This window comes from Seriola dumerili, unplaced genomic scaffold (genome assembly GCF_002260705.1).
Source record: "Seriola dumerili isolate Sdu_G_001 unplaced genomic scaffold, Sdu_1.0 BDQW01000040.1, whole genome shotgun sequence".
Classification (NCBI taxonomy): domain Eukaryota; kingdom Metazoa; phylum Chordata; class Actinopteri; order Carangiformes; family Carangidae; genus Seriola; species Seriola dumerili.
In genome coordinates this window covers 4,899,061-4,915,550 of record NW_019174295.1, presented here as the reverse complement: position 1 = coordinate 4,915,550, position 16,490 = coordinate 4,899,061, and the positions used below count along the sequence as shown (strand labels likewise).

The following is a 16,490-nucleotide window of genomic DNA, read 5'->3' as shown; positions in this document are numbered from 1 at the left end:
AATGACGATAATAATGATGATACCTTCTATACAAATAATATAATAATGACATGTTTTTATAATTTCAAGAAAATGAATGGCTGTAATAATAGTAACTACATAACAGAGGGCTTTTGAAAAATGATAATAATATGCTTAATTTTACTAAATGAAATAAAAAGTGTAACTTGACTTTCTATTTTTCTTCTGTATGGTTAACTCCAACAGTTAACCAAATGTCTCAACCATTTTTATGATAAACATATAGACTGATAAACAATCTCAACACATTTTCACAACTGAACGGCTCTAACTCGTCCTTTAATCTGTCTTTCCCTCTTCATCCTAATTTCTTCACTGCTCCGACGTCGTCTCTCACCTTGTGTATCTCAGACTGGCTCGAGTCACAATGATTGGCTGAGTAGTCATGTGATCGGTACCATAAAGGCTAGAAAAGCTGCGCCAGTTGAAATAGAAACGCTCCGCTTAAGTTGAATAACTCTCAATAATTTATAGGTCATACGTCCGGTTCCTAATAGGACGGCGTTTGGGTCCGGACAAGGACTGCTGTCCTCTTATTAGTGACCTCTGCGTTAGATGATGCATGGTGTAAAGTTACGTGAGCAAACAAAACGGTGTTGTCTTTCTGTGGCTACGAGATCCTTTCGCTTCTAGTGACCGTGAATAGTTGTTATACTGGCCTACTAAGCCATTTCCGATCTAATTTTCCCCCACACTTAAGATGATCGTGTGCAGGTTTTGTAGCTGCAGCTTGCATGGTTGGACCACGGATGGTTGTCTGTGGGTTGGACAGTGCGTGTGCATGTTTGAGACACGCACATTGCGTAATCGAATACAAACGGATGCTGCTGCTGCTGCTTCTGCTGCTGCTTCTGCTGCTGCTGCTTCTGCTGCTGCTGCTTCGTCGTCTTTAATGCGGTTCTCATCCAACGTTTAGGTGAATTACCGCCACCTACTATAGTTTTGTGGACACAAAACTTTAAACTGCAATAACGCAGCAAGGGATAGTCAGTTTCCATCCCGCAAAAGTCTATTATTCTAATTTGAATCCTCAAATATAAATACACATCCAAATAATATCATATATATATATATATATATTTAGATTCTATATTATTTCAGTTTCTTTCAAAAAAACTCAAGGCTGCTGCCCTATACTGTCTTTCATATTTCCATGTAATAATTTTCCTGAACTTATCTCCCCATGCTCTCCCCTGTTTCTACTTTTTTGTCTGAGATTTTATCCTGTATGTTCTATTCTTACCCGTGAGACTTCTACTCCTCTGTCTTTGTTTCTCCACCTTTTTTCTGCACATTATACAGGTGTCTTCCTTTTGTCTCAGTGTCCCAAATGTGCTGCCACTTTTATTTTTGATTTGGTGCTTGCTTCTGTTTAGCTATCTCAACTTCCTTCTTCCAGTTAAATGCCTGCTTACTAATCGACTTCCATTTAATGTTTCCTCTGTCTAGATAACCACATATTAAAAAAAACTGTAACCCTCTTACAGCTCTGAATTGTTAAGTCTATTGGACGAGCGGTTGTCGAGAAACGACAGACTGACGACAGACAGATAAAAATCTGAGACGCAGAAAGACGTTCCTCCATTTATATTTAGATGGAAAATTGTTAATCCAATATATAGTGTCTGATTTTTTTCAGTCAGTCATTTAGGTTATAATATATTTGGTATAATTTTGAATTATTATGTTCACGTGGCTCTAAGGCTTTATCAGTTACAGTTGGTATAGGTAGGTCAAATATAGCCTAAATGTCAAATTGTGAGTTATTTGATATTAAAGCCGTACTGCATAAGGCCTAACTGCAGACATGTGATCTTGATCTGTTGCCTAATATCTCGCTTCCGTTTACAGGAAACAAAACCCACGAACGCTAACAGCATAGCCAGAAATGAAAATACTTTGATGCTGAAGTAGACTTGTACCAATACTGTGAGCACGATGTCGACTGGACTTCTTCTGCTTCTCTGTCTGACGGGTTATGTGTTTGCCAAAGAACCGCCTGGTAACAAAATTTAACATTTAACAAAATTTAACATTTAACATTTTTTAAATTATAGGCAATTTATTATATTAATAACAACTGTTTTAGCCCTTTTGGGTGTGTAAATAGGCAGACCTTATTGTTTCCCATTATGATGTGAGGCTATTTTCTTTGTTAATCTTTTTTATGTCTATAATATTAGTTATTAAGCCATCATGAACAAAAATCTTTACAATGGATGTTGTATGAGTGATTTTAACTAAAAATTTGATACGTTTTCTAAATATAAATCCAAGAGTAAAAGGGGCTAGCAGCACATCTGCCTTGAAATATGATTAGGCCTTAATATTGTAAATAATCAATCACTTGAATTATAGAAATTAATTAAACTCTCATTTTAAAGTAGAACCTTGCTTCCTGATACATAAATTCCCCTTGACGTCATTTTGCATCCATTTCCTCATTGTGTGTGTGTGTGTGTGTGTGTGTGTGTGTGTGTGTGTGTGTGTGTGTGTGTGTGTGTGTGTGTGTGTGTGTGTGTGTGTGTTTGTGTGTCTGTGTGTATGAGACAGAGAGAGAGGGGACTGCCATTTGTCTACTGACATTTCTGTAGGTTTATTGACTATACATGAGTGTAACTCCAAAGACCTTTGAATTATTGTCTTCATGAAACTATTCTGTTGTTCTCTTGTGTCTCTGACAGATGTGGACTGTTTGGTGGTGCATCTGAAATATGTTAGTTGTTCCTGGAATAAGCAGGGGGCGCCAGAGCTCAATTACACCTTCCAGAGCAAGTTAGTAATTTGGTGACAGTTGTCTTAGAATACAACTTCAACCATAAAACTATTTTTTAAATGTCATCTGAATGTATTTATATTTTATTTAGTGTTTATTATAATTTCTCAAATTTCTAAGAGTGAAATTTAAGAAAAGTAAAAATTCTTCACTTTTACTTTCACTCAGATTAAATTGGTAATTGACAACCTTTATTTTCAACTCATCATTATGAAGTAAATGTTGATTGCATAATGTAATGCTATAGAAAAATGAATACTCACCATTGCCGTTTATATTGATTCCCTATAAGCTTGCTTTCCCTATGCAATTCTGTCTGGCACTCTGTATGAAATGTCTCATAAAAAAGAGCCTTGTTGTCGTAAGAGACAAAGAAGGTGACGAGGGAAAGTGACAGAAACCGATGTAAAACAAGAATGACATTCACTTGATGGAGAGAGAGCCATGGTTGGACAGGGACAGAAATTCAGCCCTGGACTTTTCCTGCTGGTACCAACTTTATGGATTTTTTTTATGTCCCACTAGCACACCATTGCTGCAGGCCACCAAGCTTTGTCCCAATGGTTCCTATTGCCTAACAGTTGCATTTATCTTAACAACAAAGAAAATTGAAAACCATACACACAGTTAATGTCTGTAATTGTCTGTGCGGGGCTAAATTCTCTTTAAATGATTTGTCTGATATACCTCACCAACCAACAGCACAATTTCTCTTTGTTTCTTGCTATATCATCCCTGTTTATGTAACATAAATGTATTAGAGTTGTTAATTTAATATAGTAATTGCTAATGGCTGCATTAAAGATTTCACACAAATAAAATTAAAATCACATGTTTCTGCAGAATAGCAGAATGCATCTCTAAGAAGATTTAAGGATTTTTTTTAAATAAGAGGGGTGGAGGCTAAGTCCTTGTCTCTGATCGGCCTCTGCTTCTGCCTCTGATTGGCCTTTCCTGCTCAGAGCGCATGTGATTAAAAGTGAGATTTGAGAGGCTTCACTGTAAGTTAGTCATTTAATACATGTTTCTTACCTCTTGCCTAACTCTTAGAAGATATATTTGATAAATACAGACCCTGACATCAAAATGTAGCAAATTACAGAGTTAAATATCACCAAGAAAAGTACAACTTTTTATAACCGAATATGTTTATCTAATCCTTCCCCAAAACTGACTGGATACCGTAGTAAACAGCTACCAGTATCCAATATTCCCACTGCAGATGACCTGATTATGAAGTGGTTCAGTGCTACATTTACAGTCGATATGCCTGCATATCTTTCTTTGCTTTGTGTGTGAATGCCTAAATAGTGATTTCTACACAGGTTCATCACTGAAAAAGAATTCCGTAACTGTACCACCTACATGTCAGAGAACAGCATTAACATTGGATGTGATCAGCCCTATGATGAGCGATCCAAAAGGTTCATCGAATTTAGCACAAAACTGGCACATGGCAACAAGACCTATACAAAGGATCACCATCTGAAAGACAAAGGTATGCTTATTTACTGGGGTGTAACATAACACTGGAGGGTACTATTCAAATAAAAAAAAAAAACAATGAATGAAGCAGTGAATTTTATTCAATGGGAGTATTTTTGTTTTTACACCTCCTGGTGGAGCACAGGTTTAACTTCAACATCATTTTCTTCCAGGGAAAGAAAAACAATGATAGTATTCTGACATACAAACAGGCTGTAAAAATTTACATATATATTGGCATGTCTGCCCGCTTGTTGCCAAATTGTATATTGTATTCTCTGTAATTTAATCTGTCTGTCTCTTCTCAGTCCAGTTATATCCACCAGTAAACCTGACTGTCGAGAATGGATCTGACTTTAACCTGTGGTTTTACTGGAACCAGACTTATTCAGGGTGTGTTGAGAGTGAGGTTCGCTTCAGGACCAACAATAAGAAGTGGGAGGTAAGCAATCTGAGTGAACAGTCTCATCCTTCTTTTTCATTCTTTGCTTCATTATCTTTTTTTTTTGTCTTCCCTTCCAACGCATCTTCCTCCTCAACTCCATGTTTTTTTCCAGAGTAATAGAATCATCACCGGGAGACAGAATTTCTGCATCAACTTGCCCTCCAGCAGTTCCCAGTATGAGCTGCAAGTGCGAAGCAGAATAGGGAGCAACTGTGGAGAGTCTTTATTCTGGAGTAACTGGAGTGAGCCTGTGGTTTGGGGATCCAACAACAGCACAGGTAAAATTGCCTATATTATCTGAAATAGTAATGAAGTAATCCCTGACCTCTACTGGCTACCTATAGAAACTGCAACATTACCTACTAAACAAGTCTCAGGCACAGAAGCAATATCTGGGCATTTTTTCAAAAACATTGTACAGCTACAGAGGAGCAACTGGCTGGATGATACAATAATTATCAGCTACAATGCTAAAACAAGCAGAATTTAACTAGATAATGAAATAATTGATATCCACCTCTCTGTCCTCCACTCAGACACTAATCAGATAAATATGTCTGTATGGACTCCATTCCTGTATGTGGTGGGTGCTTTCACCCTTGTCCTACTGGTCACGATGTTGCTGCATCATGAAAGGTGGGTTGGCCCGTATGTCATATATAAATGTTGGTAGTTATAGTGTTATGGTGTATAGTATGGTGGCGTGTCAGCAATGTGCACTTATTTCCTCAGTTTTTAATTAATTTTATGAGGTTACCAACAGTTGTTACTTGTCTAGAGCAGCAGTAAATGTAAGGGATGATAGAATAACACTCATATTATATATTAATACATTGTCAGTTATTTGACAACCTCTTCCATAACCAAACCTCACTCAATGACAGAGCTGAAGACTTACAGGGAACATAAGTAGTATAGATGAGCTGCTGTTGATGTGATCATCTAAGAGTAAGAATGTGCCTACCTCCAATACAGGCTGAGAATCATCCCCATCCCTGTTCCCAAGCCATCCCCAGTCTTTAACGACATCGAGGTGAGTAGCATCCAGCAGCCCCGTGTCTTCTCCCAAGAAAAAAGATACTGCAGTCATTGAAAGAATTAACTGACAAAGACTTAAAACCTATAAGCCATATTAGCATCCACATGAGACTGTAACTGTAAGCAGGTGAGACTTGCCATGTTAACCACCTTAGCGTAGCGTGTCAGTATGATAACCTTTGCAAATTAGGTCTAAACACAATGATGGGAATTTTCATTGGTCAACTGGACTAATTTAAGTTTTGCCTCAGTGATGATGCTTGAAAGGATTACCAACGTGATTACAATTCATCCTGAGCAGGACATGAGTATTTGTACCAAAGTACATGGCAAACCTAACAGTTGCTGAGACATTTATCTAAGAACCACAAATGTAAACCTCATGGTGGCGCTAGAGAAAAAGTCAGGGAATCACCAAGGTCCAGACCATGAATATATGTACAAAATTTCATGGTAATCCATTCAGTAGTTGTTGAGATATTTCAGTCTGGACCACTAGCATGGTTAAAACATAAACATTGTAGAGATATTACAAAGCCAATAATATAAACATTTAAGGTCTTGGGCTCTCAAACTGTATGTCCCTATATAAATACCCACAGTGCTCATATTCATCTGATGAAGGTACATTTTTTATCTTTCTTTAAGGATTGGCTTCAATTCTCCAAAGGCCTGAAAGGGAATTTTAAGGCTAGCTACAATGAGCATGCCTGTCCTGTCCGTGAGTACTGCCCAGTCTCCGAGTCCGACAGCGAGAGCTCTGACGGCTCTACCTTCTCTGTCACCACCGACCAAACCGACTGCTCCATCCCTGGGAACGAATCAGAAGACCAGTCTACCCCTTGCTCCTCTTCCACCTCTGCAATTCTTGTCTCATCTCAGGAGTAGCAACAGCCTCTCAGTCAGGGCTGGGTTTGCCGAAGCAATCCAGAAATACTTATAGTGATAGACACATCTCCTGCATGACTGCAAGGGTCAGAAAATAATCTATGGTCTTATAGCTCCCCTTACAAGAAGAAACCGGATATCTGCTTGAGGCACTCGAAAGCAGTCAATTAAATTAAAGCTATTAGTGGTTAAGGATACCAACCACCAAATGCAGCAGATACAGATAAAAAAGAAAACAAAGGAAACTCAAAACAATGTAAAATCTCCCTAAAATTCACATGTTTGTCTTGCTTATGAGAAGATAACTTTGGAGAAGTACACATATTAATGTAATGGATCTTAAGGTTAATGTTTAAGGATTTGTGCCTAACTATACTCATGAGGAATGTAAATGTTTCTTAAAAACTGTTATCAGTCCAAAACTACACTTTTCATATAGTTAATCTTTTGTAATATATTATCTAATTAAACACATAACAAAATGTGCAACCAAATAGACTAGTTTATTAGTGACCAGAAAATGATATCAACTTTACAGACTCTGGTACTGCCCAACTCAAGAACAAAGTTTGAATATTTATGATTGCATCCCATATGACCTTGACTCTCTTTGAGTTTGACAACTTCAGGAAAACATTTCAGTTCATTTCAACAGTGTGTGGAGAAAATGGCTTGTTCAAGGTGCATTTGTTTTTTTTGTTTTTGTAATGTAAAGAAGAACTGTGTTAGCAGTTGCAGTTAATAAGTTACAGTTATTGCTAATGAACTGAGTGTTAGTTTCAAAAAGTATTGGGTGATAACTAAATATAATATATATTTTTTGACAAGATATCTTGTTGGTTATGTGGTTTATTTTAGATATTTACTGTGAACTATGATAAAAGAAGTTATAAAAAATAATTTAAAAAACAGTGTAGATAACAGCCAAGAGACCAACATTCACTGTTAACTCACTAAGTGAGTCAAATTCACATAATACTTTCTAATAAGGTACCTGAAAAATGGGTTCTAAATTCAACTTATAAACTCTTAGCTTTGTTAATACTTGGAAATATTTTACTAATGGTTAAAAAAAAATAATTATTGATTAAAAAAACACTTACTAATGCTATATGTGTACCTTTGTGGTAATCAAGTCTATAAAGTTCCTTTGGCTAGTCTTTATGTTTCTCCAATATGACACTTGTTTTCTCTTTTTAGCTAGCTAGAAAAGGTTGCAGAGCATCTAGTGCAAAATCTATTTTTAACATTTATTAAGATTTATAACTGCAAAGTTGGCTTACTGGACTACTGTATTAATAACTCCATTATTACCAAATAGAAAGGTTAAGCACCAGCCAATGGAATTTTTCACAACCTGGCAACCGAAAAGTGTGTTCTTATCAAGGTCTTCCAACTGCTCTATAATGCATAATAAAATTAATAAACCCTCTAATAAAAGGTGTCTTATTAGGAAGTGACAGCACATTACAATATCCATATGGTCATGTTGATATATACACCAGTATCACAATAGTACATCCCAGCCACACCACTTTTGTTTTATATTCCTATCATTTTGAATGTTACCTATCTAAATATCTTTGAATGTACTTTTAAATTTTGGTTTTTAATATTGTAACCTACTTGCATTTTAGTGTTTGTTTCCTACATTGTGTATAACTGACTCAGCTGTAATGTCCTAGCTGTATTTTTCCCTGCCTGTGTTAAAATAAAATAAAAATATATGTCTATTTTCGTCAGAAGCTCTGTCCTATGAATAGTAAAACTGCAGCGATTGATTTTAATTCAATCTGTCCGGTCCAGTTATCCCCGTGTCCGTTAGAGGGAGTGCAGAGTGTCCCGCACAGCACGGAACTGAGTCAACGCATTTTCCAGATTCAAGAAGGGTAGGGCGCAGGGCGGCTGGCCCCCGCAAGAAGAGAGATACAAGTCAGCTACTTCCCTAGCTGAACCGATCGGCTACTGCAATCAATTGATGTCTTCAGATGAGATTTAAGATTTTACCGTGCATTTAGTTGCTTTGACGCTAATTCGCCGTCGGTCATCCAAAGATTACAACCCGACAAAATGACAGAGTCTGCGGTGGCCGACACTCGCCGGTTGAATTCCAAGCCCCAGGACCTGACGGATGCTTACGGCCCCCCCAGCAATTTTCTGGAAATAGACGTTTATGATCCACAAATCGTTGGAGTTGGACGGAACCGTTACACAACTTACGAAGTTCGCATGCGGGTAAGTGTTGGAGCCGCAAGCCAAAACACCTTGTTGCAGCATTAGCTTTTCCTCGCTAAGCTAACTGGTAATTACACTGTTGTTGCTAGCGTTAGCATGTTTACCCGCTGTGCTGATGTCAACACACGGACCGAGCTGTGACGTTGACGTTAGGCGTTAGGGGTAGCTCAAGGTGGGACGCCAGTAAAACTCGAGGACCGAGGATTGTCAGCGGCCTACCTTGTGGATTTAGAGGTTGGTTGATGTAGCGTTAGCAAGGCTGGCATGTAGAAGTTTCGTGAGGATAGTAGCGTCTTCCATCATACATGGAGAAAGCAGATTTACAGTTTTAGAGTGCAGAGTTAACGTTATACTTTCATGTTTCTTAACTAAGTGCTCTGTAGCTAGCCAAGTCCAGAGACACGGATTGAAAAATTACGATGGTAGAAAAACACGGTAGTCCCAGCAGACACCATGAAGCTAACTGCTACTTCCACTATCACAGTCAGCAAAATAATTAATAATGTAACATTTTCTGCCTATCTAGTTGTCAAACACCAACTACGTTTGTCGATAACGTTGACTTAAAACAGACTATTTTAGACTGGTAAAAGTATAGTACAAGTGTAACGTTAACGCAAAGTAGCTGAATGAGGAATGTTAGTGTGGGTGGTTTCATGGAAAGGGGAGAATGACATGCAGTAAAGTTTCTTACTTAGATCTAAATTATTATTCACATTAAGTAATAAGCACATGGATGATGAACAGTGGTGGTTATAGTAAGAGGAGTGGTAAGTTAAAACTTCTTAGTCTCTTAGACCGGCAGTTAAAGCAGTAAATTGTGTGACAGAGAAAATTACTGACACAGCAAACTTTCAAGACATTTTCAGGAAGCTGATGCTTGCACTGTAATTGCGTAATTGCAGCTTACTAGCTTTGTCTTGACGGGGGACTTTTTTGAACTTATTTTGTGTCGTTTGCGGCTGTCTCCAGGGAGAGTAAGTCCATAATAATGTAAACAAGTTACTGTTTTCACCTCTCACCTGTTTAAGGTCGTTTTTTTTTTTTTTTAAATTGCATGTCCAAACATCGCTGTCTCACAATTACAGACAAACTTGAACAAAGCCAGATCAGTCCAGACACCAGCCTTAACTGGAAAGCACAGTGATTAACTGCCTTCAGACTTACATGGAAAAGTATCACGCACTCTATAGCCACTGAAACACTGACAGATAATTGAGAAATGAAATTGCCAATTAGACAAATTAATGCCAGTTACACACTTTGAAAACACCTTAAAATGTAAATTCATAATCTGCCTTTTAATTAAACTGCACACATTTCAGCATTCTGTGAATCAGATTCACTTGCTGGACGTCTTTTATATGCATTTCAAAGAAACACCTGACACAATAAGGTGAAATTGTAATTATTGTAAAATTGGATGTCTTTGAGTTTTTGAACTGTTTGTGTGAACAGCTATTAAGATGACACATTAGCAGTTTGGCATTTCACACTTTTGGATGACTGATGATTTAGTCAAATTATGGTGAGATATGAAGAGATATTTGTTTTCTCCACATAAGGCCTTTGTCTCTTGAGACACCACAATACCTTCAGCACTGTCAGTGAGGCTTGGTAGTTGGCAATTGTTGAGCAAGGCCTGTTCTCACCTTCCAACAGTGACTATGTGCAAATGATTCAGTATAAATCAAGGGCTATTTTGCTTTGTATTTTTTTCTGTGTAGACAAACCTTCCCATTTTCAAACTGAAGGATTCCTGTGTGAGAAGAAGATACAGTGACTTTGAGTGGTTAAAGAATGAGCTGGAAAGAGACAGTAAGGTGAGTGAGCAACAATGTCACGCTTCAGGCTAATAATTTAAGTAGGCTGGCAGGTGCAAACTAATGGTTACAACAATCTGATAAGTGATAATGTTGGAGTTATAGGTGGAAAAATATAATCTGTAAATAGTTTCTCACATGTCATTAGGATTGGGGCTATACTGTAGGTTTCATCTTCTGCATTAATGTTGAAAATGAAATGAAAAGTTTTGTGGTGACCTTGATTAACTGTACCTCTACACCGCCATTGAACTAGGGCTCAAATTAGCTGATGAAATTTTCAGATTATACTGGATATTTTTTTATCTTTACTGTGGTTTGTGCCGACCTCTGACACCTTCAGATTGTAGTACCACCTCTGCCGGGCAAAGCCCTGAAGAGACAGTTGCCATTCCGCGGAGATGAGGGCCTTTTCGAGGAGTCCTTTATTGAAGAGCGGCGATCGGGCCTGGAGCAGTTCATCAACAGGTCAGCCAGTTCAAAGACCCTAGATTAAACTACATACTCAGTGTTTGTAGGTATAAATCAAACAAACATATCTGTCACATAAAAATGTGGAAGAGAGTTTGAAATTCTAATGGATTGCTGAAAGAGGAACTACAAGACAAGGACAGTTCTGTATTCTATCACTGAGCTCTGTGGGATGGTTAAATCCAGGAAAGCATGTATCAAAGCTCTTATTGTGCTCCTTGCATGTTTTATAGCAACAAAATGTGTTAGTTGAAGCAGAATTTCACATATTCAGTATGAGTCAGGCATTGCCAAAAGTGTCGAGCCATACACAAGGCTTAACCTAATCTGTGTCTGGAAAAGCAGCACCACGTCAACTAGCTAATCCACAATTGCATTTCACCGACCTCCATGAAAAGCATTTAAAATGAGCATTGAGTGTATTTTTTTCTGTTGTCCGTCTGTGTGTATGTTTCTGTAGAATTGCAGGTCACCCCTTGGCCCAGAATGAGCGCTGTCTTCACATGTTTCTGCAAGAGGAAAGCATTGACCGTAACTACATTCCTGGAAAAGTACGACACTAGGGTTTACTGAGGGAGATAGGCATGTGGGGGTTAAATTCTGGGTTGTAGAACGGACCAACTTGCCTTTCTATTCCCTCACAACTTCTCTAACCTCTCTCTTTCTCTTTCTCTCTCTCTCTCTCTCTCTCTCTCTCTCGCCCCGCCTCTCGGCTTTAACTTCCTCTATTTTTTTCTCTCTCTCTCTCTCTCTCTCTCTCTCTCTCTCTCTCTGTATACCATCGTAAAGTCATATTCACTCTATCTTGGAGTTAGAGTATGTTCTTCTACTATACATCAGGAAATGTTGATAATGTTTCAGACAACTCTGTGACTCTTCTCTCCCTTGTGCATTTGTTTTATAACTGTACAATTAGGGATGCACCCCTCCATAGTTGTGATTGTATCGTGAAGATTTGGCTCTTAATCGCAATTTTCAGGAATGAAAATAATGTATGATATATTCAGTCTTTCCCTGATGAGTGTCATATATTCATCATTGTAATATAATGTGAATAAAGTAGAATAATGTCTAAATGTGTGTTGGCACTAATGTGTACCATAGGGATGTGTGCAGACTGTAAATAAGACTGATCATGTTTTATTCTCTTTGTTTTTTTTTTGTTTGTTTTTTTTTAGGTATGAATGAAGTAAGTTTGCTTTATTTTCTCCTGTCTCTAAGAGCTTTCAGGAAGTTAAAGGTGGTTGCATGGGCACTGCAAAGACCAAAGGCGATAGTTCACAAATACTTGAGTAAAACAATGCTAGCAGCATATATAAAAAAATCACAGAGATCGGACAAAAATCTGTCATTTTACCTTGTAAATATACCACACATAGTCCCTGGTTGTCACACAACACAACCAGTTATTCCCAAAAAAATGTTGGCGTCATCATGGTGTGTTGCAAAGGGAAGAACATTCTGCAATCCAGTTTTGCATTAGCCCTTATCCAGCATGTAAATAAAAATGAATGTAAAATCTCATATAAAGTTGGAAATTTTTAATTGGCAATGAGTGCACTAGAGTAAATTAGCTGTTTTTCAGAAACTGGCTTGCAGAAGTTCCTTAGTCCACCAGTATCAGACCAGTGGAAAGACAAACCACCACTAGTGTTTTGAGTTATGTGAACTATTGTTTAATAGCGGCTAAGTCTGTACGTCACCCATGACTAGAACTCTTTTTGAAACATTTCTTTCAAAACTAATTCTGATACATTGTCATTATCAACCGCACTAATCATTTGCTGCATGGCAAACTTGCACGCTGCCTTTGCAATATATGTGTGTCTCGCTGACAAATTATTTTACATGCCTCTGATCACCGTCATGCTGTTTCCGTCTGTTGATTCAAATTTATTATTTCCCTAAATTCAGGTTTTTCAAACATGGATAAATCTGTATTTGAAAAACAAAGCAGTCAATTCTGCCATTAAGTAAACATTGATATATCCTGCATTTTTATGTTCAAGTTACACCTGTCTCTTGCATCTACCAATTCAACACTATACACTTCATTAGACACATTTTATGTCTAATGAACTACATCAGTGGAATTTATTGTCTATATATAATGCATCAATTAAAAAAACACATTGCATTCCACTTACCACATATTGATCCCTTGCAAGTCTTAAAAACACAGGAATAGAATCATGGCAAAGAAAAAAAACACATGAAATTGACATCTGCATTGCATGGTGCTTCGTGGTGAAGTTTGATGCACTGCAGCCCCTCAGCTCAGGCCATATCTGTTTAGTTCTGACACTATGTCATGACATACTGCATGCAGACTTGTGTAATGTACCATGTTTAGCTCGTATTAAAGCAGCAATCACATCTTTTTTTTTTTTTTTTTTTAACCTGCCTGTCTGATCGAATAAGAGTTTATTACATTACAGTCCGCAAAGTGTTGTCAATCTAAATACAACACATTAATGGAGGCAAAGATCTGTTCACTATGTCTTGAGTATTGCTTGCACTCCACATCCTGACACCAACAAAGTGCGGGAGTCAGCTTGCCCAGTTTTATTCTGGGACTTAATGGTATTTTCAAAATATGCCTGATACTTTTGAATGAGTGTACAACTTAAAAATCCGTCTGCATATTTGTTTTCCACTGTGGAAAACAAGAATACACGTGGACAACAGTGTTGCAACTCTGTTCAGTGTTTTTGACTGTATGTAGACCCAAGCAACTGCCTCATCTAACAAGAAATACATTACACAAATACAAACAGGATTCCTGCACACATAGAAAATATGCAATTGCATAAAATGTGAATTTGATTATTTTAAAAGTTTAGCAGTTGGTCAAAAGTTGTGGGGGGTGGGGGGTGCTGTGTTGCACAATATGCACCCACAGTCATTTCTCCAATTGTGATATTTTCTGTGACTATAATATTGTGCCATTACAGGAATCAGTGCATCAGTAGATTCTCTGCAAAGAGCATTATTCATATCCACTTATAGCTTTAACATGTGTGAAAACTGTTTCTCACGTTTACCATCTGTCTCTTTCTCTCTCTCTTGTTGCAAAGACAATACAGACTGCTGCACCTGCCCCGTGTACATTTATTTCTACATCACGTCATTATAAAGCTGGTGGAAATGTCAGAACTGATAAGTATCAACGGTGTAGGAAAAACACAACTATTGCTCCTGGATAAAACTAAGAGATCCAATGTATAAAACCTTTGATGTTGTGTCTTCATTCAGTCATTCCACATACTATATGTGCATTATTTTTGATTCAGTAATCAGTGAAAAAGAAAACATGTTCCATATATCCTTTTGTCATTTTACCATAGCTAGATTTTTTTTTACAATGATGGTTATGTTTTCTGAATGTCTTTTTAATTGATTTGATCAAGTTTAAAAAGGGGGTAATTTCTTGCTTTGATTCATGTTTTCTTTTGCTGGCAGAGATGTGATTTTGATGATAACCGCCCAAAATCAAGCAACATGTAGCATCATGAAAAAGACAGACATGTCATTCCAGTCAGTATATTTTCCCCTGAGTTTTATGTTCTGTACATGCTCTTAGACAGGATTGTTTCTCAATTACTTGTTTTAACTCTGCTGTTTTAGTTACATCATCATGCCTACATTTGGGCTGTGTGTTGTCAAATCAGCTATTGGGAATGTTAAGTTAGGTAAAATAACCATATCTAAGCACTGTGACAAGAGGTTCATTATATGAACAATATTCATTGTTTAAAGGCGTAATCAGCATCTGGTTTATTGATCTAAAATGAGGATTATTCTGCGCTTATTTTCAGCTGTTTTATTCTTTCTATCAATATTATTGTGAAGTGTATTAATACATGTTATCATTGCAGTTCCACTATGGGTGACGAGGAACTTCCTTGTTACTCCTGTCCTCCAATTAAATTTCCTGCTGCCTGCTGTGTCATGTCTACATGTCTCTTTTCAGTTTGGAGAGGAGAGATGGAAGCAAAATCACTAAAACTCAGCTTACAGTTAGTGATTAGTGCGTCACACAGAGAGGCAGTGAGACGGATCAAAAAGAGTCACGGGAGTTGGATGAACGGCTGCTGATTGGCAGGTGACCTAATTTAACAATGAAATGTAAAAAGAACACGAAGTTGAAAACAAATACAGTATTACACCTTGACCTAGGTAGGAAGGGACTGTGAAAATCACTGGTGTAGCAAGAGGGACCGAACTTTATATTTCACTTTGTAAAAAGGCTTCCCAGCATAAGTAGTGTTCTGGTGTTCTTTAAACCCATGCTCAGAAAAAACACAACATGTCAAAATAATGGTAAATTGGTGCAACAGGTTTAAACCTTATTATCGAAATGGAACTTGTAATGTGTGGCACCAATGCACATTTTCATAAAAACCAATGAAGTGACAGAACTTTTGTGCTTGGCATATGGTAAAATGTAGTGGTGGAAAGTAACTAAGTACATTTCCCCCAGCAATGTAATTCAGTATTAATTGGAAAAAATTGGAAATTTTTTCTATTTTGTGCAAGTTTATAATTGTAGTCTACAACATTTCAGAGGGGAATAGTACTCTTTTTTTTACTCCACTACATTTGTGTGAAACTTTTGGTGGAATTAATTCAGTAATTTCAGTATTTTTTTTTAAAGCAAAAATGCCAAATATTTTCTATTTCTAGCTTTTGAAATGTGAAGATTTAATGCTTTTCTATGTCATAGTATATGATTGTAAACTAAATTTGGATTGTTGTTTGAGTGAAAAAGCAATTTGAAGATAACAGCTTTGGGCCTGAGAAACTAGAAGTGTTTTTCACTACTTTCTCACATTTTGTAGACAAAAATAATTGAATTATCGAGAGATTAACGTACAGATTAATATATAATTAATTCATAATGAGCATCTTTTCACTGCAAAATGCCAAAATGATGAATTCCTTGAAAATAACCAACAGATACATTGCTAATGAAAATAATTTATTTTCAGTCTTACTATATTGAAAACCATGATTAAAATTATAAATTCAGGGTGAGAAAAAATAAGGACCTCTGATGTGTCTTTCAGACACCCTCTTTTCCCCCTTAATAATTTTTTGTACAGTCAGTAATAAACCTGGAATATTTTCTTTGTTTGGCTGCTTTGACTGCCAGAACAATGCATTAGCTGACACCTAACATGCTCCACCTTCCTGCAGCAATGTGTTAAATAACTTTCTGAACTTTATTTGTGGCTCATGTAAACAAATCAATAAACAAAATAAAGCTTTTGTAGTGTGTAATTTGTGCATTACAATGTCAATTATT

The 16,490-nt window shown here is 37.1% G+C and overlaps 2 protein-coding genes across 3 annotated transcripts; both read left to right on the top strand.

The window, feature by feature from the left end:
- Positions 1-1,904: 1,904 nt before the first annotated feature.
- On the top strand, positions 1,905-8,391 carry il2rg (interleukin 2 receptor subunit gamma). Its single transcript, XM_022739010.1, has 8 exons — positions 1,905-2,023; positions 2,706-2,796; positions 4,123-4,295; positions 4,591-4,724; positions 4,840-5,005; positions 5,264-5,363; positions 5,703-5,760; positions 6,414-8,391. Exons 1-8 carry the CDS (start codon positions 1,960-1,962, stop codon positions 6,651-6,653), a joined length of 1,026 nt encoding a protein of 341 aa, XP_022594731.1. The 5' UTR covers positions 1,905-1,959; the 3' UTR covers positions 6,654-8,391.
- A 129-nt stretch (positions 8,392-8,520) lies between these two features.
- On the top strand, positions 8,521-15,138 carry snx12 (sorting nexin 12). 2 transcript variants are annotated; one of them, XM_022738881.1, is made up of 6 exons: positions 8,522-8,888; positions 10,616-10,711; positions 11,055-11,179; positions 11,643-11,733; positions 12,361-12,371; positions 14,260-15,138. In XM_022738881.1, the coding sequence occupies exons 1-5, from the start codon at positions 8,724-8,726 to the stop codon at positions 12,364-12,366; spliced, it is 483 nt and encodes a 160-aa protein (XP_022594602.1). In that variant the 5' UTR covers positions 8,522-8,723; the 3' UTR covers positions 12,367-12,371; positions 14,260-15,138. The 2 variants fall into 2 exon arrangements, with proteins under 2 accessions (XP_022594601.1, XP_022594602.1); XM_022738880.1 differs by lacking the exons at positions 12,361-12,371; positions 14,260-15,138 and having other exon boundaries at positions 8,521-8,888; positions 11,643-11,745.
- The last annotated feature ends 1,352 nt before the right edge of the window (positions 15,139-16,490 follow it).

Excerpts from the sequence above, each read along its gene's own strand:
- il2rg (XM_022739010.1), top strand. The coding sequence starts at position 1,960 with ATGTCGACTGGACTTCTTCTGCTTCTCTGTCTGACGGGTTATGTGTTT. Across the intron at positions 5,364-5,702 it reads ATGTTGCTGCATCATGAAAG|GCTGAGAATCATCCCCATCC; the intron begins GTGGGTTGGCCC and ends CCTCCAATACAG. Across the intron at positions 5,761-6,413 it reads CAGTCTTTAACGACATCGAG|GATTGGCTTCAATTCTCCAA; the intron begins GTGAGTAGCATC and ends TCTTTCTTTAAG.
- snx12 (XM_022738880.1), top strand. The coding sequence starts at position 8,724 with ATGACAGAGTCTGCGGTGGCCGACACTCGCCGGTTGAATTCCAAGCCC. Across the intron at positions 8,889-10,615 it reads CTTACGAAGTTCGCATGCGG|ACAAACCTTCCCATTTTCAA; the intron begins GTAAGTGTTGGA and ends TTTTCTGTGTAG. Across the intron at positions 11,180-11,642 it reads CTGGAGCAGTTCATCAACAG|AATTGCAGGTCACCCCTTGG; the intron begins GTCAGCCAGTTC and ends ATGTTTCTGTAG.